At 36.1% G+C, this 25,147-nt stretch overlaps 1 protein-coding gene across 1 annotated transcript; it reads right to left on the bottom strand.

The window, feature by feature from the left end:
* Positions 1-1,474: 1,474 nt before the first annotated feature.
* Positions 1,475-23,979, bottom strand: b3gnt5b (UDP-GlcNAc:betaGal beta-1,3-N-acetylglucosaminyltransferase 5b). The gene is made up of 2 exons (XM_030160051.1): positions 23,723-23,979; positions 1,475-4,620 (listed from the first exon to the last, which is right to left on the bottom strand). The coding sequence occupies exon 2, from the start codon at positions 4,338-4,340 to the stop codon at positions 3,192-3,194; it is 1,149 nt and encodes a 382-aa protein (XP_030015911.1). The 5' UTR covers positions 4,341-4,620; positions 23,723-23,979; the 3' UTR covers positions 1,475-3,191.
* Positions 23,980-25,147: the final 1,168 nt, after the last annotated feature.

Below are 25,147 nucleotides of genomic sequence, written 5' to 3' on the forward strand. Positions count from 1 at the left end.
TAGGACAGGCATTAATATAAGCATTTTGCTTCTGCCTGTGTGCCTTTTCTGTCATAACCTGTTGGTAATGTTTGTGATGTGTGAAGTGCTGTTGTTGACACTGGTTATTGTGTGACTGAATAACGAATTTCATCATTTCATCATTTCATCATAAAAACCCAAACAGCCATTGACGACCACAACCATCTACTGATCTAATGCCTGTTTAATAAATTCTGATCCACTAATCCTATCAATACATGTAAATAATTAGTGTAAAATACAGTTTGTCATCTTTTCACGGTCATCAGATATGACCCATTTGGACGTTCAGAGGCTCTGTAGTTACCATGGAAACATCATCATCTTTTACAAGTGTTTGATCAATGACAGTGGATGGAGACACTTGGTTTATGTTCAGTCAGTCATGTATCTGGCTGAAAAAGTCACTTTTTCTTCAGTTTTCTCTGTTTTTTATATAACAATCCTCAACTTTAATCTGAGCTTTTATAGCAGGGCTGTCAAACTCATGTTAGTTCAGTTCCACATTCAGTTAAATCTGATCTGCAGTGGACTGAACCAGTCAAATAATAACAGGATAATATAGAAATAATGTCAACTCCAAACTTTTCTCTATGTTTTAGAGCGAAAAAAGTAAATTTACATTATGAACAGGTTTATATCTACAAACTATCCTTTCAAAAGATGTGAATAACATGAACAAACTGAAAAAAATCAGTGTAATTTTAACAATATTCTGCCTCAGTTTATCATTTCCACATGTTCATTATAACTTACAGATCGCAGTGGATCTACAAACACACAAAACATTTAATAACAGACAGAATCTTGTTAAAATTGTACTTATTTCTCTTAAGACATTTCAGGTTGTTCATATTTGTTCAGGTTATTCACATTTTTTTGTGAAATTATACTTTGTTTTGGTGTGAATACATGAAAATATTTACATTTACAAAGAGAAACATTTGGAGTTGTCATTATTTCTCTGTTATTCTGATAGTATTTGACTGAATCCTGCCCACTGGAGACTGAATTGGTCTGAATGTGGAACCTGAACTAAAAGGATTGTTTAATTTCTTCAGTGTAATTTTTGCATTTCACAAATTCATCCCCAGGGCCGGACTGGACCCTTTGGCGGGCCGAATTTGGCCCCTGGCACGCATGTTTGACACCCGTGTTTTATAGGAAAATACCTGATGTTCACTGAAAAAACACAAAACACACGGGATAATGTCATAATAAATGACTATAAATCATCAAAAAAAAAGTTAAATATAGAGAAAAAAACATGGCCACAAAAGTCACCCTGGGTGTTTCTGGGTTAATGAAATGTGTGAATGTTGAATGAAATCTTCAGCTGCTCCAGTGTTTCTTCACTGACATTGCCTCAAAACGTTTTTCCTGAAATAACGGCTTCTAACAGCTTTTACACTAAATCATGTCGAAAGAACGTTTACACAAAGAACAAAGTCTGTTACTTACAACAGAGTCAAGATTTTATTTAGTTAAAAAACATTTTTCACAATTTTAATTACAAAAAGATAACAAAGGAATTGTCAACCCACTCTGCTGCTCATTATTATATATAGAGGAACTTTTTTTTCCCATCTATTCATTTTTCTATTGGATCTAATCTATGGTTTACGTGACTGTTAGAAATTTTGCACTTGGTGACACAGACATTTTTAGATCAGAAGAACCTCTGACCCATATCTCGCTTCCACTGACTTACAAAAAAGGAACAAACAAAGGCAATACTTTAACTTCATATCACCATCTCAAACAAACAAAAGCTATTTTAGGTCCATTCATATTTTGGTTTTATTAATAAATGAAGAGGCACATGCTAATGAGAGGGGCCTTAATGCACTGTGCTCCTGCATCAGAATAAAGAGGTTAATTAAAATGTAAAAAAAAAAAAAAAAAAAAAAAAAAATCCCATTCTTCTGCTTGGTGGGTTTGGGTTGAAGTGACATTTGGACCACTCTGTATTATTACCGTTTTCTCTTTTTTCAACACATTCTGCTGTCAATGCAATGCAAGTCTAAATCTATTCTTAAATAATGAAACCCAGAGGTCATGGATGTGTCATGATGAGCACACAGTTACATGAACAGACAGAAATACTCTGGTGTCTTGTGTGTCTCAAAAAAGAGAAGATACTCCGCTGTTGTTTCAACAGACTCGTGCCCAACCGAAAGGACTGAGGTAATAATATCTGCAGCCTTGATTGTCATTTCACTGTGATGTATGACACATCCTGTCATTTGTACGGTGGCCCCATTGGTCAAAAAACACCAACATTTCACAAAACAGTACAGCATTTCAGATAAGTCAACAACTCACAAGACACAATTTTAGAAAACACACCAGTGTTTCACAAAATGCTGCGATTTTTCTGAGAATGACATGGAGAAGTGAAATAAGAAGGGTCGTGTCATCCTGTTCTGTAATCTGAAACGTTTTCTGAAATGTCTGTTTTCTGATACTTTATGTACATTTTATTTTCTAAAATCTATTTCGCAAAATTTAGTTGTTTACTGAAATATTGTGTTTTGTGATATGTTCTTTTATAAAAAATTAATTTTGTTTCCAAAAAAAAAAAACCCATTAGTCCTCCCATTATTTCTGTAATCTGATGTGTTAAAAAAAAAAGAATTTACGATATTTTCAATGTTTTCTGAAATGTAGCTGTGTTTTCCGAAATGCCATTTTGCTATATGTTGTGGAAATGTGATGTTCTCACAAATGTTTTTGGGTTTTCTGAAACACCTTTTTTTTTTCTGAAAACACAACTATTCATGTAATCTGAATGTGTTTTTAAAAGTTGTGCTTGCTGAAATGTTGTAGTTTGTAAAATGTTGTGTTTGGTTCCAACGACTTCCTCTGAAAATATGTTGTCCACCATCCCTTTAATCTGAAATGTTGTGTTTTGTAAAAAATATTTTGCGCGTCTTGTGAAATTTGTTGTGTTCTGAATCGTCACATTTTGATGCATATTGTTGTGTCTTGTGAATATATATATTTTTTGTACAGATATTTCAAATAGTATTGTTCCACCATCTCTGTAATCTGGAATGTTGTGATTTGTAAAAAAGTGTTTTGTGCGTTTTGTGAAATTTGTTGTATTTTGTCCCTCAGAGCTACCACACTTTCAGATACTGACACATACACACAAACCTAAGGGAATACTACAAAAAGGCTGCTTTGCAGGAGTATGTGTTGACATAGTAGGGTTTACAGAGCAGAGCCACTTTCACAGCGGTGCAGTAGAGCCTCCCTAAGAGTCCAGAGGCCTTCTGCTTCACCTGAGGGTGTGTTGCTGCCTTCCAAAGGTCATAGATATCCTCTACATGACCGTGCGAGGTCATCATCTGGTCATAGATACAGAGGTGATAGGGCGCCTTCCCCTCCCCTGAGAAGTAAACGTGCTCCTGTGGGGACACGCCCACAGCGTTGGCACAGATGCCCATGAACACATCGTCTATGTAGAGTGAGGCGTTCAGGGTCAGGGTGGCTTGGTAGATTTTGTCCGCTACGTCACCGGAGACCACGTACCCCGCTCCGGCTGTGTAGTCTGGGTACGACAGCCACTGGTACATCTCATAGGACACGTAGTACTTGCTGTCTTTGCTTCGGATGGGCGGCGCTCCCCTGTGCACTCGGCCAATCCAGAAGTCTGTGATGCCTTTGCCGCTCACGTCCTGTAAGTATTTCACCAGGTTCGGCATGTGTACGAAGATGTCGTCGTCAGCCGTCATGAGGAAATGAGCGTGGGCGCAGCGGCTGTGCATCCAGTGGAACTGCATGATCAGCTTCAGGGTCAGGTTGTGGAAAGAGTCTAAAAAGTCTTGTTGGATCAAATCCCCGTGGAGGCCGTCCTCGTGGATGAGCTGCTGCTGGAAGGTAACTCCGTCGGGCTTCTCTTTGGCGGTCTGTGGCGCTCCTAAGACGAACACCACCTTGACGGTCACTCCCAGGGTGTTTTGGATGTAGGTTTCGTTCCCCCAGGTGGATCTGATGGCGTTCCTCCTCTCAGTGTTCTCTGGGGAGGTTTTGACGAAAAGGAGCAGGAGGACGTCTTGGTCTGCGCACTTCCTGGGGTGGTCCAGAAGGTAACGGAAGTTGCTGAAGCTGCGGGCCTGTTCCCGTGGGATGGTGAGGCTCTTGTTAAGGTAGGTGAAGCGGTTGACAAGGTAGCGGTAGGAGTAGGACTTGACATGGCTGACAACGTTGTTGTCCAGCTGCTCCCAGCAGACCATCACCACCGACAGCACCAGGCAGGTGGTCATCAGCTGCACACACTGGCATTTTCGTATCCGGCGGAAGTTAACAAACATCCTGGAGGTTCGTCACCAGGATGCGGTGGTCCCTTTGAGGCTGGCTGCGGTGGAGGAGAAGCTGATGGTGTCGGTGCGGTGGTTCAGAGCGTCGTTCCGGTGCCTCAGTGCAGCGCTTGGTGGGTCTTCCATCCTAGGGTTTCCACATTCAGCAGGTGGCATGTGTGGAGATGGGAGTCACTGGGCCTGCTGGGAAACACCCCCCATCGCACAGCAGAACACTGACAGTCACTGGGCTCCTGGACATTCACCTTCCACCCATGGCGCCATCATCCAAAACCTGAAGATAATAATAATAGATTAGATTTCAATAGAGCTTTTCAAGACACCCAAAGCACGTTGCACTCTCTGGTGGTCGTAAACTACAATTCATGGCAAAAGAACCCTCCGACCACCACCAAACATTCACACTAGGGATGCACCCATACCACTTTTGTCCAGACCGAGTACGAGTACTTACATTTGAGTACTTGCCGATACCAAGTACCGATACGAGTTCTTAATAATCCCATTCCAGTTGTTAGTTCCTTTTGTAAATGTGCTGTAGGGTGTATTCACACCTACCACGTTTGGTCCGTTTAAAACAGACCAGAGTTTGTTTCCCCAGAAAGTCCGGACGTTTTTTTTAGGTGTGAATACAAACATGTGAACTCTGATTTGAACCAAACAAGCGGACCCAGACCACCTCTTCTAGGTGGTCTGGGTCCGCTTCCAGATGGACTCTGGGCCGGTTCACTTCTGGTGTGAATAGAACTGACCTCGAACCGAACCAAACCAAGGAATCTTGTGCCTTTTTGTGCTTGACGAGCCACCGTAGCCACTGGAAGTAGCCGAGGTTTACGGGTGGTCAGAGCGAACAGCAGCAGCCATGAGCTGTGGACAGACGTGGAGCAATGAGGAGACTGAATGTGTCACTGACATTTGGTCAGATGTCTGTATTATGAAACAGGCTCCGACTGAGCTTTTCTTGAGTGTTAACATTATTTTCGTAAATTTGTGTCAGTAAAAATACAATTTATATTCCGAAAATGATAACTGTATGTAGGAGCACCATGTCTATTTCCATCAACACCGGCTGTCTCTGATTCACCCCGCCCCCAACTTTTCTGTCAAATGTCAGCGCAGTTCGTCACATGCGTGCTTCTGTTCACGCATTTTGGTCCACTAGCAAAAAGTGCAATGTGAATGCAATCTGACCCAAATGAAAAAAATAAAGTCCGCATTTGATCCAAATCAAATAAGCAGACCAAAGGACTTTTCAGGTGTGAACACACCCTTATTGTCGTTGTCATTAGTCTGACTGGAACAAAGTGCTGCTGCTGACATTTAATGTGTTGGAATGGGCGTTTGGCAATTAATCCACCAGGGGGCGCCGCTCTTAATTAACCATACTGGACAAATACCACGAAGAAGAGGAAAGTTTAATGAAGAAGAAGAAGAAGAAGAAAGTCAGTAATAACAAACCTGTAGACGACAGAGGTAACACTACTGTGATACTAATGTTGCAGCGTTTTCTCTGGTAAGGTTTAAAAGTTTAGCTTCAGCAGGAAGAGAAAAGAGAAATGAGTGAGAAGTTTGGTTTTCACTTCCGCTGGTGGGGGTCCGAACCACTCCGTACCCCCGCTGGTATTCTCTGTCTGGGTACTCATCCTCCATCACCTGGAAAACAGATGGAATGTACGCAGAGGACGGACAGAACGCTGCGTCTGTATCTGTCTGTGTCTGTGACGGTACTGTCAGTCAGCGTTACTTTGATCACCCTCATTTCTTTGGTTCAATCTCCACACTCTTCACACTCACACACATTATTCCTCCTCCTCGTACCTGCTGCACAGAACTGGGAATGTCACACGGATACAAGTGGGATTGGTGCATTTGTATCAGATTACTTTTATGAATACGGATATGAGTACACACACTGAGTATCGGAGCCGATGCCTGATACTGGTATCGGTATGGGTGCATCCCTGCTTCACACTCATTCATTCACCAGTGTGAGTGTCCTGCCCAAGGACACAACAGCACATGACTAGGACAGAGTGGGACTCAAACTGCCAACCCTTTGGTTACTGGACTGTACCTGCTGAGCCACAGCTGCACCCAAAAAGAGAACACAGTCGCAACAGTGACGGTATTGATCAATAGTTTTGTGAAACCTGAAGTGGGATGTCTTTGGGTTCTCAAAAGAGGAAGTGTCAAAACGAACCACAGCCTGAAATGTAATCTTGAATGATGAAATTCTATTTTTTAAAGGAGTTTGTGACTGAAGGCTCCCCTGAAGGCTAGTCATGAGTTTATTGACACTGTGTCACATTTCCAAAATTTTGTGATGTAGATATATAGATAATTATACCAAATAAAGTTAATGAAAATCAGAATCATCTTTTTTAATCAAGTATATAAATACTAAAATAAACATAAATAAAGTAAATAAACATGAATTATTTGCTGGTAGTTGTTATCTCTGTAGTAAAATTAAAAATACAAGATATAATTAAAAATGTAAAGACTGTAAGATGAGAAAAAAATAAACTAAATACACAAAGACACAGCATCAACTTATGCACAGTTATTGTGCAATTTCATATTATGTAACTCTGTATTATAAAGTACACATACTCAAACTAACTGACTTCTATGTTATTACTGAGTACTTAGTGATGCCTCATTCTGCATTACCATATGGTGCAATTACTAAGTTATTAACAAAAACTTTTCTGTAAAATACTTAAGAATTGCATCAGATAGATAGTAAGCAAGGAAGTTGTTTATAATTTTATTTTTGAACCTTTTAACTCATAAAGACTCAAACATCTACCCTCTACCAAAGCCATTTCCTGATATAAACTGTTTAATCCCTGTTGATCCACTAATACATGCAAATAATTGGTGTAAAATAGTTTGTCATCTTTTCATGGTCATCAGATATGACCCTTTTGGACGTTCAGAGGCTCCGTAGTTACCGTGGAAACACTGTCATCTTCTACAACAGTAGTCGCTTTTCCATTTACCCTCAAATTGCGCAGATATAACTTGCGCATAAAAATCAGCCTAATGGAAAAATGACAATTTTGTCAAAAGTTTCATTTTTCAATTAAAAGTTTTTGTACTGGGAAGAGGTGGTTTTCGGGCGTAGCGCAAACGGTATCTTACACAAAACTGCAATGGAAAGACCTTTTTATGCAACTAGAGTCAGGTGAATTAAAAAAATGGATGTTGACGTACGTTACAACAAGAGAAGAAGAAGAAGAAGAAGAAGAAACATTTGGCGGTATGTGTGGACACACCAGGAAACCATATCATTTTTTTTAATTTAGTAGGAGATAGAGGGGTAATATAGAATAATAATGAATATATCTGTAAATCAACACCATATTTACATTTGTCACCATGTTTATGGAATGACTTCTCCTGTCATCTCACGATAATAAATAAACAAATCATCGCAATTCTGATTTAATGGAAAAACGGACATTACGCACTTCTGTTTTTCGACACTTAGTAAATATCGGTAAAGTTTTGCGCAGATGTCCAATGGAAAAGCCACTATTTATTCACCAGTAAAACCCATGAAGTTGGATCAATGACAGTGGATGGAGACGCTTAGTTTATATTCAGTTAATGAGAGATTTTGCTGAAAAAGTCACTTTTTCTTCAGTTTTCTCTTTTTTTTGACATAATAATCCTCAACTTTACCGTTTATTTATGAACATCTACATGATCAGTGAATTAAATCTAGAAAAATACCAGATTTTCACTGGAAACAAACACAAAATACAGAAGATAATATTACAGTAAACGGTGATAAATCACTTAAGGGCAGTTCAATATATAGAAAAATTCTTTTGGGAACAGCTACAAAATTCACACTGGGTCCTTATGGGTTAAGGTGATAAACCAAAAACAGTAAATTGTCTAAAACTGCTGCAATTCACAATGCAAATAAAGACAAGTAAACAACACTAGTACTGCCTGACATCTGAAACTCAAAGAATATGAAAAAAAATAAATCATAATTAACATGGGCGTCACATTCCAGCTTAACATTACAGTTCAGTTTAGCATCCATTATCATCAGAATAAGAGTTATCAGTTTGTTTGCACATGTGATGTGGATACTGAGTTTGTTTGTCATGAGTCATACTGATTGCAATATTAAATTCTATCACACTTTGCAGAATTTCCTCAGGTTATTTCAGAAAAAAAAAACTGTATTGTAGCATCGCTTACACAATATGATGTTTATCAGTTTGTTACAAGTTGAGAAAGTCAGGGTTAACTGTGAAAGTGTTGAAGTATCAGACTGAAAATACATAAACAAAGACTATACGCGCAAAAGTAGCAGCGAGGAAACCAACTTTCTGTCCATAATCTGTTCTGAAGATGTTTCTCTGCAGCTTCAACATGACTAGACTTGTACTGCTTTTATTTCATTTTCATATTGCTTTCATGACAAATTATTAACCCTTTCATGCATGAATTATGAGAACCTTAATCAAGATTTTTTTTACTAAGTGTTTTTATTCCTCTTAAATTTGGCATTAATTGTACAGCTTTTTTATGTTTTTAATCTATTCTTGTATTGTATTCTTTTATTTAGGTTTTATCTATTCTTCTGTATTTTTATTTATTTATTTATTTATTTATCTTACAGTTGTTCTATGTTTTTTAATCTATTCTTGTATTTTACTCTGCTATTTTGTTTTTTATTTATTTTTCTGTACAGTACTTTAATCCACTGTGCTTTACAAGTAAAGTTGGATTGGATTGGATTAAATAAAACAATGTGTTTGAAAACTTTTTTTATGAATCTATTTTTCATGGAGTTGCAAAAATGTCCACTCAGCTGGAAAGCATGCGTTTAATTTTTGAAGCAAAGAAACATGTATTTATTAATATGTTGAAAACTATGAAATAAAAACACTTTTAATGCAGCTAATCTGATGTTTTGTCACAATTTAACATACTCTGATACTAGGTATTTCTCACTTCATGGAGATAATATGGAGAAAAAAAACAAAACAAACCTTTTTGGTGTTAATTACAGTCTAATAAAAATATTAAGCAATTATTTTACACTCAAACATGTTACTGCAGATTTTTTTTTTATTTTTTATCTAGAACCGCAAAGTTACAGTAATGGTCTAAATGTCGGTTTATGGGATGGTGCATAAGTGTCCACTGTGTTGGCTGATCTGGAACTAAAACAATAAAATCCATGAATATACAAGAGAACACCTGCAGAATAAGTGTCCACTGGAGTGACCACTGTGCATGAAAGTATTAAGAGCTGAAATATGGTGAGTTAACAGTTGTTTGGGTGTTGGTGACGTGTATCATATGAGACAAGAGCTGCAGTCCACTGAGCCGTTTCGCACAAAACCCAATAGTAGTTACTTTATTTTTGTGGCAAACTGGTTTTCTGGCTTCAATTAAATTATATTTCAAGTAGCGTGTTGACCCGTGGGGAACCACTGAAGTTGGTAAATGTATTGTTCCTGTTTTTAATTTCATTTCCTGTCATGCAATGTGGTTCTGTGCTTCCACTCAACTGAGCAACGTGATTGTGAGGCTATTTAATTCCAAAACTGACTAATATCTCCCAAAATATTGGTCCTATCAACTTGCCTAGATGTTTAATGTGGAGATGGGACTATTCCTCTATTGTAGGTACTGAACTGGCCTGTTAAAAACATCTCAAGACCCTTTGTTAGGTATCTTCAGTGTAGTTAGTGATGAGCTAAACATGTCTCCACAAAAATGCAGCTGCCTTTTGCATCGTTACATGTCTGATCTGACTGAACTGGAAGGAGAAGAACCCTCCTGTCTGTGTTGGATTACAGAGGTGATGTTGGGATTGGACCTGGAACACATTCGGTCTACAGTCCACAGGTTGGAGGAGAAATCTGACAGAACCTGGTCACAGTTCAGAACTCATATCATTTAACATTTACATTTATGCATTTGGCAGATGCTTTTTTCCAAAGCGACTTACAGGGGAAAAAACATAAATGAAAGAAAATAAAAGAATAGATTAAAAACATAAAACAGCTGTACAATTAAAACAGTGTCGTACAGAAGAATAAAAAGCAAAATAATAGACTAAAATACAAGAATAAACAAAAAAGAGACATAAAAACAGCTGTACACTTAAAAACTGAGATAAAAATACCAAGTAAAAACAACAGAATACACATGATAATACTATCAAGAACCTGCCTTTGGCCTGATTCCTTGTTTTTATTTCATGTATTTTTCTTTCTTCCTCACTCTTTTACTGCCATCCTAGTCTTCTCAGTGCCCACAGTCTGACTGCTGGGACTGTTTTTTCTTATGTCAGAATGTTGGCGATATGACCGGAATGAACAACACAGATTGGTTTGAGTGTTTTTTTTTTCTTTTGGTGTTCTGTTTGTTCATTTGAAACGTGTGTTTATGTGAATGGATTTGTGGGGATGCCACATGGGGGGGGGGTTCACAAATTGTGTAAGAAATGCCTTAATGATGTAATTGTTATGGAAAAATGATAAATAAAGTTGTTAAAAAAAAAAACATCTCAAGAACTGTGCAGACACACACACACACACACACACACACACACACACACACACACACACCTTCCAGTATTATGATATAGATTAGACAAACATCATATGAGTAGTTCATGGCACAACTCATTTAGTCTCTCATCATTAACCGCATTAGATATTTTTTTGCATAATGAGGCTGATCAGTCTGAATCGCCCACAGGAGTGAAGGTGACACTTTGGAAAATGAATGAATGAATGAAGGTTCACATAGGCCACAGTGGACTCGGGTCATTAAAGCTGTCAATCACCTTCTCGGAAAAAGCCTGTGACTGGTTTTTGTACAGCTTTAACCCTCCGGTCTACAGGTGCGCCTTTTATGCACATTTTGCTCTTTGTTTTAAAAAACTTCATATTATTTTTCACAATTTGAATAAGGTTAGAATTCAAAAGTTGTTCATTTTTGCATGATCTTTAAAATTCTGTCCACCAACTAAAATGTGCACATTGTAAACAAAAGAAAATGACCAGACTAGCATCTGTCTGCCAAGTGTGCCTAAAACGCACTATTTCTAACATTTGATATGTATGATTAGGGCTGAGCTGGATTTTCAAAAATAAAATCAAATTAGAACAGAAAAATAAATCACTATATAATATTTAATAGTTGGATTTATAGGTGTGCATTTTACGCACACTTGGTGACAGATGCTAGTATTTTTGAACATTTGACCTAGCGCCAAAAATAATAATGCAAATTAACCAATGTTGGAGTTAATCACTGACATATGCCAGGATGAAAAAATCAGATAATATGTGATCCACTTTTTATGTAGTATATTGAAAAAAAATATTTTTTTGTTTTTTTCATCCAAAAAAATGGTTTGTTTACATTACAAACACGGCATTTAAAGGGTTAAAAAATGTGACAGTTATTGAGTATTTGGTATTTTTATTTACGGCTCAAGTTGATGAAATAGAAAAAAGTGTAAAAGAATTAAAAACAAACCATATGAAAATTTTTTGACATTATTCCACAAGTGTGCCAAAAAGGCACACTTGGTGCTTAGTAAGGGCCTTGGTGGATGGGATACCGGAGGGTTAAACTAGAGCCCATACAGACGCAGAGGTCTCATTTATATGCTGCTTGTGTACACGTGTCTTCATGGTTTCGCGCCACAGTACATTTCTGACATGTTACTTCCATATGAACCATCTCAGACTCTGAGAATTCCAGGGAAAGGCCTTCTGCTCATGCCCAGAGTCAGGACTAAACAGGGAGAAGCAGCATTCTAGTTTTATGTGGCTAAAGTCTGGAATAATCTCTGTGACAATGTTTAAGTCCAAGATGAAAAATGTTTTGTTTTTTTTAGTTCTACATATGCCAGTTGAAATGATTACCCCGCCCCCCAAAGGGGAGGCATGGGGTATTGTTTTTGGTTCGATTTGATTGTTTGTTAACCCTCTGGTATCCCGTCCACCAAGGCCCTTACTAAGCACCAAGTGTGCCTTTTTGGCACACTTGTGGAATAATGTCCAAAAAAATTTCATACAGTTTGTTTTTAATTCTTTTACACTTTTTTTCTATTTCATCAACTTGAGCCGTAAATAAAAATACCAAATACTCAATAATTGTCACATTTTTAACCCTTTAAATGCCATGTTTGTAATGTAAATAAACTATTTTTTTGGATGCAAAAAAAAACAAAACAAAAAAAATCATCTTTTCAATATACTACATAAAAAGTGGATCACATATTATTTGATTTTTTCATCCTGGCATATGTCAGTGATTAACTCCAACATTGGTTAATTTGCATTATTATTTTTGGCGCTAGGTCAAATGTTCAAAAATACTAGCATCTGTCACCAAGTGTGCGTAAAATGCACACCTATAAATCCAACTATTAAATATTATATATTGATTTATTTTTCTGCTCTAATTTGACTTTATTTTTGTAAATCCAGGTCAGCCCTAATCATACAGATCAAATGTCAGACATAGTGCATTTTATGCTCACTTGGCAGACAGATGCTAGTCTGGTCATTTTCTTTTGTTTACAATGTGCACATTTTAGTTGGTGGGCAGAATTTTAAAGATCATGCAAAAATGAACAACTTTTGAACTCTAACCTCATTTAAATTGTGAAAAATAATGTGAAGTTTTTTAAGACGAAGTGCAAAGTGTGCCTAAAAGGTGCACCCGGATTCCAGAGGGTTAACACTCTAGCAGCAGAACTATTGGTTGAATTCATTCCAAATTGGGTTTGTATATTGCCAGTGACCCAGAATAGATCTGATTACATTTTGGGAAAAGTAGGTCAAAGTAAAAATTTTTTATTAATTTTTAAAATCTTTTTTTTTTTCCCATTTACTTATAATGGAAGAAATTTCAAATGTTCATAGCATTAAAGTTATTGGTTGAATTCATATCAAACTGGGTTTATAGATTGCCAGTGACCCAGAATAGATCTCATTACATTTTGGGAAAAGTAGGTCAAAGTTAAAAAAAAATTTTATGAAATTTTAAAATATTATTTTTCTCCCATTTACTTATAATGGGCAAAATTTCAAATGTCTATAAAAACATCAATTTTGTTTCAATTTACTTCAGACTTGGCACATAAATAGATGCAGTTAATACGCTGACATCAGCACAAGCACAGACATGATGACATCAGCTGGATCGATTCCAAAATAAGACACAGTACGTGCAAGGGGTGGGGTTTGTTGTGCCTGGAACCACTTTTTTCTGCACTCTTCTCTTTTTATTTTAACTTCTCTTTTTATTTCATATTTAAATAAAAAAAAAAAAAAAAAAATTCTATATGAAATTCTATATTTTACTGTTTTTAATCTTTATTCTTGTCTATATATTTATAACTTGTCTTTTATTTTTTATTTTTTGTAAAACACTTTGAATTCCCCTGTGTATGAATTGCTCTATTCTAATAAACCTGCCTGGCCTAGTTTAGAAATTTGTCCATTGATTCTAAACAATAGTACCCCCTGGTACATTTTTGTCTAACAAAACACTGAAGTAGAAGCGTTAACAGAAAGTGGTATTTATTAACTACTAAATTATGACTAAAACTTTACTCAATCTGAGTTATTTGGATGCTATTAAAAATATACAATGAAAACAGACCATATTTATGAGTGAAATTAAGGTAGAATGATTGTTCTTGCTTCTGTTACAGCTGCTTTCTGAGTATATGTACTACAACTTACTATTAATACATATTAACAAGGAGGTTATTGGAGAAAAGCTGTCAGTTAATGGTCTCGTACAGGGGTGTCAAACATGCGTCCTGGGGGCCAAGTGCGGCCTGCAAGTGCAAAAATTCCACAGTCTTGAACTGAATTAAGCAAAAAAAAAAAATGTAGCTTGAATTAAGGAAACAATCTTGAATTAAGGCAAAAAAAAAAAAAAAAAAAAATCTTCAATTAAGTAAAAAAAAAACTTCAATTAAGCAAAAAAAAAAAAAAATCCTCAATTAAGTAAAAAAAAATCTTCAATTAAGCAAAAAAAATCTCAAATTTAGCAAAAAAATCTTGAATTAAGCAAAAAAAATAAATAAAAAAAATTCTAGAATTAACAACTTAAATTTTTTTGTCTTTGTTTTAGTTGAAAAAAATAACACTGAATTATGAAAATATTTACATTTCCAAACTATCCTATAACACTAAAATGTGAATAACCTGAACAAATACGACCAACCTGAAATGTCTAAAGAAAATTAAGCACAATTTGAACAATTTTTCTTCCTGTTCCTCAGTGTTTAGTGTCTTTGTAGATCTGATCCATAATGCACATGGACAAATGAGAAGTTGAGGAAAAATACTGTTAAAACTGCACTAAATTTTCTTATATTTTTTTATTTAAATTTCAGTTTTTTCTTTTTTCTTTTTTTTTTTTTTGGATAGTTTATAAAAGTAAGTATTTTCATAATTTAATGGAGTTTTTTTTTTTTTTGCACTAAAACATAGACAAAAATTTGGAGTGGTCATTATTTATGTTATTCTGTTCTTATTTTTCTGGTCCGGTCCACTGCAGATCAAATTTAGCTGAATATGGAACTGAACTGAGTTTGACGCCCATGGTCTAGTAGTTATATAAGAATGACAACCAAAGTTTCAACAAAGCAACTACTTAATCATGAATATGTTTATATGATTGAAATAATGCATTAGTATTATTTATCGCCTCAGAATATTACTGATGTTGATGGATACACTTTAATATTAACATCTGATTGGAGTATATATGTTTGTTTCAGTGAAGGAAGATTTCACTCATATTGAAACAGGAAATAACTTTTACACTCAGCCGAAACCCCACTCTTTATCTTTGTGGTCGATTCAGCTGAACTGAACATTTTACACGCACTTGTAATCAGTGCTCCTGTGCACGAGAAGTAAAGTTAGCTGGAAATTGAAAAGTTGGAGGGTGGGGTGTGTTGGGAACGACTGAATGCAAAAGCCAGCACAGCAAATGCGAGCTGGTCCATAATGGAGGGGTTTAAGGTGCAGACCCACTGAAATCGCTGAGAGTCATGGAAAGCATTCGGACACAATGGACGGCGTCAGAATAGCTCGGCAGCACAATGCGGGACGAGAATAGTTTGCTTCCGCCCGGGGCCTGGGCTAAAACCAAGGGGGGATCATGATGGGCCCGGGGCCTGGGACTCCCACCGCAGCCTGAGAGCTTTTTAAACATCATGGCGTGGCCTTCGTCTAATGGGGTCACCGGCTCAGAATGGCTCATTTTCTCTCCGCCTGATATTGAAAATGGAAACTCTGTCACCTGTGATTCACACTAGCCTCCTGCTCGAACAAAAAAAACACTGACTGCATAAACTCAGCTCTCTTTTAAACAGTAGGCAGTTCCAGTTACTGTATGTGGGACTGATAACACGATTAATTTAAGACCTCAATTATTCTGATACCATCTATTATTGTGGAATGGATGAAAAAAATAAGCAGGGTAGTTGGTTAGGTTATATTACGTCTTCATATACGTCTTAGGTAATGTGAAGTACAAGATGCAACCACAGTGTTTGTGAGATACTGTCACATGAAACTTCTGCAGGTGTGGAAATGAGGCACAATCACGTACACTGTAAAAAAAAATCCTGTTGTTTTTACGGAAAAAAACTGTCAGCTGTGGTTTCCAGAACAACACTGTAAAAAGCACATCCAACTGTAAATATATTTATGGAGTAACATGTAGATTGAACAGTTTAAACATGTAGATTTAACAGTTTAAATGTATAGATTGAACAGTTTAAACATGTAGATCAGGGGTCACCAGTCCTGGTCCTCGAGGGCCGGAATCCTGCATGTTTTAGATGTATCCCTCTTCCAACACACCTGATTCAAATGATAAGCCTATCTTCAAGCTCTGCAGACGCCTGATAAAGACCGTCAGGTGCGCTGGAAGAGGGAAACATCTAAAACATGCAGGATACCGGCCCTCGAGGACCAGGATTGGTGACCCCTGATGTAGATTGAACATTTTAAACATGTAGATTTAACATCTTAAACATGTAGATTGAACAGTTTAAACATGTAGATTTAACAGTTTAAACGTGTAGATTTAACAGTTTAAACGTGTAGATTGAACAGTTTAAACATTTAGATTTAACAGTTTAAACGTGTAGATTGAACAGTTTAAACATTTAGATTGAACAGTTTAAATGTGTAGATTGAAGAGTTTAAACATGCAGATTGAACATCTTAAACGTGTAGATTTAACAGTTTAAACGTGTAGATTGAACAGTTTAAACGTATAGATTTAACAGTTTAAACGTGTAGCTCGAACAGTTTAAACGTGTAGATTGAAGAGTTTAAACCTGTAGATTTAACACTTTAAACGTGTAGATTTAACAGGTTAAACGTGTAGATTGAAGAGTTTAAACATGTAGACTGAACAGTTTAAACATGTAGATTGAAGAGTTTAAACATGTAGATTGAACAGTTTAAACGTGTAGATTGAAGAGTTTAAACATGTAGACTGAACAGTTTAAATGTGTAGAATGAAGAGTTTAAACATGTAGACTGAACAGTTTAAACATGTAGATTTAACAGTTTAAACATGTAGATTTAACAGTTTAAACATGTAGATTTAACATTGGATTTAAATGGTAAATGTTCTGCACTTCTTTAGCTCATTTTCTCCACCTTCTTGGTGTCCACAGCTCTTTCCAAATCCACCAGGTCCAAGTGGGACCAGTTTAGGGTTCAGTGTCTTCCATGGACACTTGGACATATGGACAGTCAGAGCCAGGATTGGAACCACCAACCCTTTGGTTATTGGACGAGCCGCTCTACCAACTTTACCAACCCATTCATTTACTAATTTAAAATGGTACATTGGTAAATGTTTACTTTTTTATAACTTTTATATATATAAAAGCAAATATGCCATTATTTCAACATTATGGTCTTTGCAGTTTAAACAGCAGCACATTGTTTTTGAATTTACAGTTTTATTTTCTAAAAACAACAGAAATCCATCATTTCTACATATAAATCTGGTTTTGTTCACATACTCTTCCTGTAAAAACTACAGCTATATTTGATTTAATCGTTAACACAAAAATCTTTTCAAATAAACAACTTTGCATTGTATTGTCACTTAAAGTTTTTTTATGTTACAATTTTACAACTTTTTGGTGTTAATTCTTCTGTCATTTTTTACAGTGTATGTATCAAAACTTGTAGATGCATCTCATAGATTGTTGCTGTTGTTTCCCGTAATTGCAAGGACAACTCAGAATGAACGAGAATATCAGCTGAAGTAGTCGCCCAGTGATAGAATTATAGCAGCAGATTCAGATAATATGATTCACTCTAGTTAAAGATTTAGGATTTTTTTTTATATTAATTTTTGGTAATTGAGTTCATTATTATCACATTTTTGGTTTTAGTTTTTCAAGTACTATTACTAAAACTATGACCTATAGAAGGTGAAAAAGGTAAAACTGCATTCCATCAAATGTGACTTTATTTTAAATCTCAAAGCTGTTTTATCATTTGTTATAATATGGTCTGGATAAGATATTTTACACACTTATTGTATCATGTCTCGCTCCATGTAGTAAATGGATGCTTCTATGAAACTGGGTACATGTTGGTGTCTGCCACTTTGCCAGCTTTTTAGACCCAATAATAAAAGAGAAATTTAGATGTATTTCCCCCCAGGATGTACTTAATGATGACCTCAGATAAATGCAAAAAAGACTTCTTGAATCGGCAGTCTCATTCCAGGTTTTGTGTGAAACCCATCGTGTCCACTTGCGTTACACGCAGAACCTGCCCATTTAAATGCATATAAATCATGAACGATTTTGCAACAGTGGTCATTTTTGTCAAACACTCTACCTTGCATAATTAGTTAAATTCTCAAAATGAAGCTGTGAGAGAATAGAGAGATATGCAAAAAAAAAGAAGAAAAAAGTAGTGCGTAATTTTCGTGTCCTTTTGACCGTGTTACATGCAGATTTTTTTAAAATTAAATATAATGTAAAATAATATAAAAATATGTTTTATCTTGAAAAATAGTTCCTCTTTTATCTCAGTAAGTATCTGTTTTTAAAATAGACCCAAAGTCTTTCCAAATGTGCTTCATAACATTAGTCTGCATCTAGTTTGCATTTTTAGCCCCCATGTCCTGTTTTTAGGGACCACCCAAATGACAAATATGGAGGTTAAACTGACATGCTTTCTCTCTCCCACTCAGAAACGTATTCATTCATGAAATTGTCTTAGTATTAGTATAAATATGATACTTTAAAGAGAGTGTTGCATCATGAGTTGTTTTTAGCATTTATGTAATTTTCTCTAAAATGTTTGTTGAGAGTCCGTCTATGTTAAAAGCCTTCAATTATTCTGCTTTAACCTGGAGGAGTTTATGACGTTTTTACTGACACTCTAAAATCTGTGTTTGTGTGCTTTGGTTTAACCTTACTCAGACCCAGCTGTGGGTTTTCTGTCCACATTTGTGGACAAGAGTTTCACAACTTTATACAAAAAAAAAAAAAAAGAAAAGAAAACTGTCCACCACAAAGGACATTCCATTAAAAATTTAAAAACTGCATCTGAAAAAACTGTTGCATCATGATGTTTCCAAAATAGGCACTTACTTAACAAAAAAAAAAAAAAGAAGCTTGTACAGTCTACTCTCGTTAAACCGCCCGCCGTTATACCGCCATTTTCACTCACCGCCAACCAAAACCATTGCACAAAAATCCCCAATGCATTATTCCATTAGCTACCGCCATTTCCACCTATCGCCATCCGCCAGCCCAGTTCCATGCACAAACAACACTTATACCATTGATTTCCCGACCGTTATACCGCCAGCGTGATTGCCATCGAGTACACATAAATTTTAACAATGCACTGAAACAAACGCGCCAGACGCTGATCGCGACAAGCTACGAGTAGGTCTACGGAACGGCCACCGTTCATTTATCGCAGAACACTCAGTAGGTCAGGATGTCGGGAGGAGGACGTGGGATTAAGCCAAAGCCTCAAGATGATGGGGTGTCATTTCCCGACACGGTATAATAATGCTTAAAATGTTTCCCCACTTTAAATGATCCCTTACAACATAACAGAATCAAGATTTATTTAGAAACGCAATTAGAACGGGTTAACGGAGGCAGCATAGACATCATATAGTAAAGACATGCACATTATGGACGCAACCCGTTGTAACGCCATTTTCGCTATACCGCCAATTTGGCCGTGAACGGAAGTTGGCGGTATAACGAGAGTAGACTGTACTTGTACTTGTCTACAAGGAAAATGCTTCCAGAATAAAAGTAATGAAATTTTACCACATGAGAGTCACTGATAAAGAAAAATCAAGTCAAAAATGCTGGTTGGCTGAACTTTCCAAGATACAGCCTTGGGTCAAAATGTGAAACACAAGAATTAACGAGAGAATGGGTTTGACTCAAAAGGAATATTTGTCTCAGAGCTACAAGATCTACTTCAAAACACTGTCTGCACATTAGAATACATTCACTTTACAGGTTCTATTTAGTGGAAGATTTCTAAAACTATTATATAAATGTACATAAACCAATATATATGTGGAATAACACTTAATCATATACCTTGAAAACATCAGCAAACCGGCACTTTTGTCATTTATTTTCCAATTAACCTTATTACAATACGTAACATTTAGCACATTTAATCTCTGAAGCAAATCACTTCTAAAAAAAATTGTAGACCAGTGTTATTATGACCCACTTGAGATTGAATTGGTCTGAATGTGGAACCTGAGCTAAAAGGATTGTTCATATCTTAGTGTAATTTTTGCTTTTTTTTTTTTTTTTTTTCATCCCTGGGGTCAGACTGGACCCTTAGGTGGGCCAGATTTGGGCCCCGGGACGCATGTTTGACACCTGTGATCTAAAGCGTTTCCAATCTCCATTCGAAACAAAAGGACTAGTAAAGGAGATAACAGATCCCAGCCAGGCCTCTGCAGATGGTTCTGTGTGGTGAACCTGTCTGCGTCCCTGGAACATCCACGGCCTTCTTTCTCTCCTGCCGTGACCCGCAGGCAAATACAAGAGACACCTAAATATAGTATCGCAGAAAATCAATTCCTCAGTGATATAACATGGCGGTACACATGATTTAAATGAAAACAGAGCTGACGTTGTCATGCGGGAACACATGATAAGTGTCTGGGAAACGAGTACAAGAGCCATTCATAACCTGCAGTATCTGAGTGAGTACCTGACAGCAGCTGAAGTTCTGTTCAAATAGAAAATAAACACACAGGCATTTGTTAAAAGGGGACAAAAATAGGATTACAAACTTCGCTCACATGTTAACTGTGAGTACATTTATATCACTTTGAACATGATTCAGATGCAGTTCGGTACAATTGAAAGTACGGTTAATTTTTTTAATCTAACTGTTGTGTTGTGGACTTGTGAGTAAAACATTCTTTTTAATAAGTGTCCTACATTTATGATGGTCAGTTGAAACCCACTGAAAACACATGCTGCAGTTGAAAACTAGTTCACTATCAAGCAGAGAAATAGAAAAACCAGACATAAGTTAAATTTGTAGAGAGAGCTAATGGTTTTAAAAGTTTATAGGCTTAAGAAATTGTTAAAAACGGCCATTTAATGTTTTTATTCACAGTGGCTTAAAATGTAATAAATGCTAAATAGGTTAAAGTGATTCGGCAAAGTGTGAAATGGTATAAATCATAAAGTATTCAGCTAAAAGCATAGCTAACTTTTTTTTAGCTACTTTTGGCTGTGACATGTAGCTAGCTAGCGGATAAGCTAAATGCTAAAAGTGGTAATGTAATGGATTGTTAAAAATATCAGTTAAATCACAAAATACTTAAATGAAATGCTAAATGTATGTGTTTAATATACATAACTAACACATGAATATTTGAGAACAAACAACTAAGTAATAGGTTGTTGAGATAATAAGCGCTAAATGTGTAAGCTAAGTATTTCATATAGCTAATAACAATAACATAATGCTAGTTAAAGTGGTTTCAAGTAAAAGACTGTTCAAAGTATAACCTGATATGAATAGAAAAACACACTGTTCCCCAAAAAAGTTGGAATAACTTTGTTTTCAGACACATTCCTCTATTTTATTCCTTTTTATAGACATCATTTATCACCTTTGACCAGATGCAATGATTATATACTGAGTCCCAGTTACACTTTATAAAGAATAAAGCACATTGTCAGAATCATTTTCATGAAAACACTTACAAATATTTTATTCCAACTTTATGGACAAGAGTGTATTTATCATGTTTGGTTCAAAGGGCTGAACCAAGATAAGATAACATGAATTATTATATCTTAATACATGTACAGTAAGATATTTATAATGCAGTAGGAAATTGATTTATAGGAAAAATATTTCAACAATTGTCAGTACTAGTCGTATAATTTAGAAACTAATGACTGTATTTGAGTTGACTTGTTTCCATAGTTCTGTCACAAACTGATCATAAATATCTTGGCTTGACATTGGACACACATGACATTTAAAGAAGCTGTCAGTGTTAAAGCTCAGAGGCCTGGTGTGTACTGAGCAAAGTTCAGCTAATCATTATACAAGTTCATTTAAGTCAAAAGTCATGTAACTTTTTTTCTTTTTGGCTTCAAGGATGTAATAAATAGTCGTCTTAGTAAATTATCTTCCATTCCTGATACTTTCTGTTGATTAGGAGTTGATCATCACCATTTCACAATAAGACTACACTCATAAAGGAGTTATAAATAGATTACACATCACTAATAAATAGTACTAATAATACTACTACTGCCAATAATAATAATAATGTTTAACAGTTTTCATGCATCCTCACTCTCACTATTTAGCAAGATCGAGTTACTTCCACACTTTTTGCAGAAACTAATCTCCTAATTCTGAGATTCTCAGTTGTTTCGTTCACTTGTCCATTTATCAGTCTGCATGTTGATTTATTTACTAATGAGATAACAGGCCAAAGTGCAATGTTATTAAGCATAAAACACACTAAAAAACACTCATAAAAACCAAGGAAGCTATAAAATCTGAGGATTAACAGTAAACATATATGTTCATTTTCCTTGTAACAACATATTAATGATGACTCTATTTAATATCCCAATTATAAAATATTCACAGGGGAAGTCTTATTGTAAAGTGGAACCAACTGACAAAAAATGGGAAGCAGTGAAATACATTACGGCAGTGTTTTTCAACCTTGGGGTCGGGACCCCATGTGGGGACACCTGGAATTCAAATGGGGTCGCCTGAAATTTGTAGTAATTGATAAAAAAAGAAAAAACAAACAAACTTACTGATAAAAACTATATGGTGAGTCGAGAGAGACGATCACAATCCATAAAAGACGTGACAAACTGTGAGTGTGTAACTGCAGCACTGCGGTTCTGTTCATCTGTCAAATGTTAATTGTGGTCAGTTTCAGATGCTGCAGCTCTTTCATAATTCATAGTTTCAGTTCTTGTTTGTTCAGTATTAATTATCAGCCTTTTAAATCCAAGCTGGACTGACTGTACATATCCTGACCAAGGAAAATAAAATTCTCCCTTTGTGCAGTAATCTACACCTGGATTTACTGCCTCTGTCCATAATAATGTACATTATATCGACTAAATGTCCTCTAAAATTAGCATTTATTTGCAACATAGTATAGCAAACTATTACATGATCAAAAAACAACTTAATTTTAACAAACAAAAAAAAAAAGTCTCCATTCTGAATGTCTGGGGTCGCCAGAAATGTGTGATGTTAAAATGGGGTCACGAGCCAGAAAAGGTTGGGAACCACTGCATTACGGATAAATACATTTTCCATATTTTCTAGATTATACACAACACGAATCAACAGATAATAGTAATTTGCTTTAAAAAAAAAAAAAGAAGTATGAACAATAGGAGTTTGTTTGCGGTATATTGACTCTCAGCCTGGATTTGCATGACAGGTGCTATAATCTACCAACAATGCAACTGTCCCTCAACGTTGAATTTTAAACACACGACATTCTGTGACGTTAACACCTTGTCATTATAACATATTTTTAGTGTTATTATCCAGTAAACACCCTCTGTCTGAACAGTACAACAGTTAAATCTCTGTTTCAAGTGTTGATCTTATGCTTCAATCTTCACTGCATCTAAAACTGTCAAAGTGAACCCCCCCCCCCCCCCCCTCCTCCTCCCCTCCCACTAGCATACCTTTAAAGTCACCATTCATATAAATAGATTTGTAACACACACAGAGGGAGGAGGGGGATTAGACCTGGGGGTGCACATCATCACTCGGCTGAGAATTGACACTCACCGGCAAAAACAAAGTGAGTCGAAACCAGTGTCCTTTTTTTCCCTCACTCAGGTTTCTCCTTTTCAGCTCAGATCCTCTTCTTCTTGGCTTCAGCTCTTCTCTTTTACCTTTTTAACGGGTTAAAAGCTGTCAATCCACCAGTTAAACATTCACAGCCTCCACGTGGAGCAGCAGCAGAGTGAGTTTGCCGATATGTATTTGTAAAGGTGTGACTTTTATGGTCCTTCCTCTGGCCCTGAGTGCGTTTGAGACTTGAAGTCTGTAGTAAATGTACTGGATGCCTTGGTTCCTCTCTCTCTCTTTCAGGGTGGGGGTGGCCTACAGACTGTGAAGCTGCTAACAGAGAGGAGGGGCAGGATGATGATGAGAGGAAGGCCTGCCCTCTGAGCGGCATCGCTGTGCTCTGTCTGAGTGACACCCGAAGGTGACATGACAGAAGGACTCAATGTCTGCAGGAAATTTATGACCATGGTGATGTACAGCCCTAAATAAGAACCAGAACTAGAACCAACTTTATTTACTAAGTATGGAAACACACAGAGGGAATTCTATGTCGGTAGATGTTGTCTCTCTAGTAAAGTACAATTATAAATAGAATAGAATAGAATAGAACTTTACTGATCCTTTGGGCAGAGCACTCAGGAAATTGAGGTTTCAATAGCACCACAAAACTGAATATACAATACAATAACTACAAAAATAAATAAATAAATAAATAAAAAAATTAAACAGTAGTGAAAAATTACAATTACACATTGGAAAGTACTGGTAGAAACAAGTGGAAAAGTAGTAGTAATAATAATAATAACAATAATAATAATAATAATAATAATAATAATAATAATAATAATAATAATAATAGTAAGTATCTTATTATGTTAGAATATTATGTAATATTGTAGTAAGCACTATATATATATATATGTATATATATATATATATATATATATATATATATATATATATATATATTTTTTTTTTTTTAATAATTACAAAATAAAAGTTACAATGAAGTGGTAACAGTAACAGTAGTCATAACAATGATATATAAGTAATATAAGTAATTCATTATAATACGTGATTAATAATAATGATAATAATAATCATCATCATCATCTTAATAACACTGCACACTGGAATAAACAATAAACAACACTGGACCACAGAGTTGCACAGTCCCTTTGAGCAGAGATGGAGCAGATGTCCAGTGTACTATCTCATCCTCATGTCGTCCTCCTCATCTTCTTTCCTCCTCCTACTCCTCCTCCTCCACCCAAGTGCAGAGTTCAGTTTGTAGTCTTACAGTTTGATGGCTTGGGGGAAAAAAAGAGTTTTTAGAATACACAGGTTACACAGGTTGTGCAACGAAATTATAGGTGGTCTCTGCCAGCAGCAGTGCACTATACAACAATATACAACATAATA

This window comes from Sphaeramia orbicularis, chromosome 17 (assembly GCF_902148855.1).
Source record: "Sphaeramia orbicularis chromosome 17, fSphaOr1.1, whole genome shotgun sequence".
Classification (NCBI taxonomy): Eukaryota; Metazoa; Chordata; class Actinopteri; order Kurtiformes; family Apogonidae; genus Sphaeramia; species Sphaeramia orbicularis.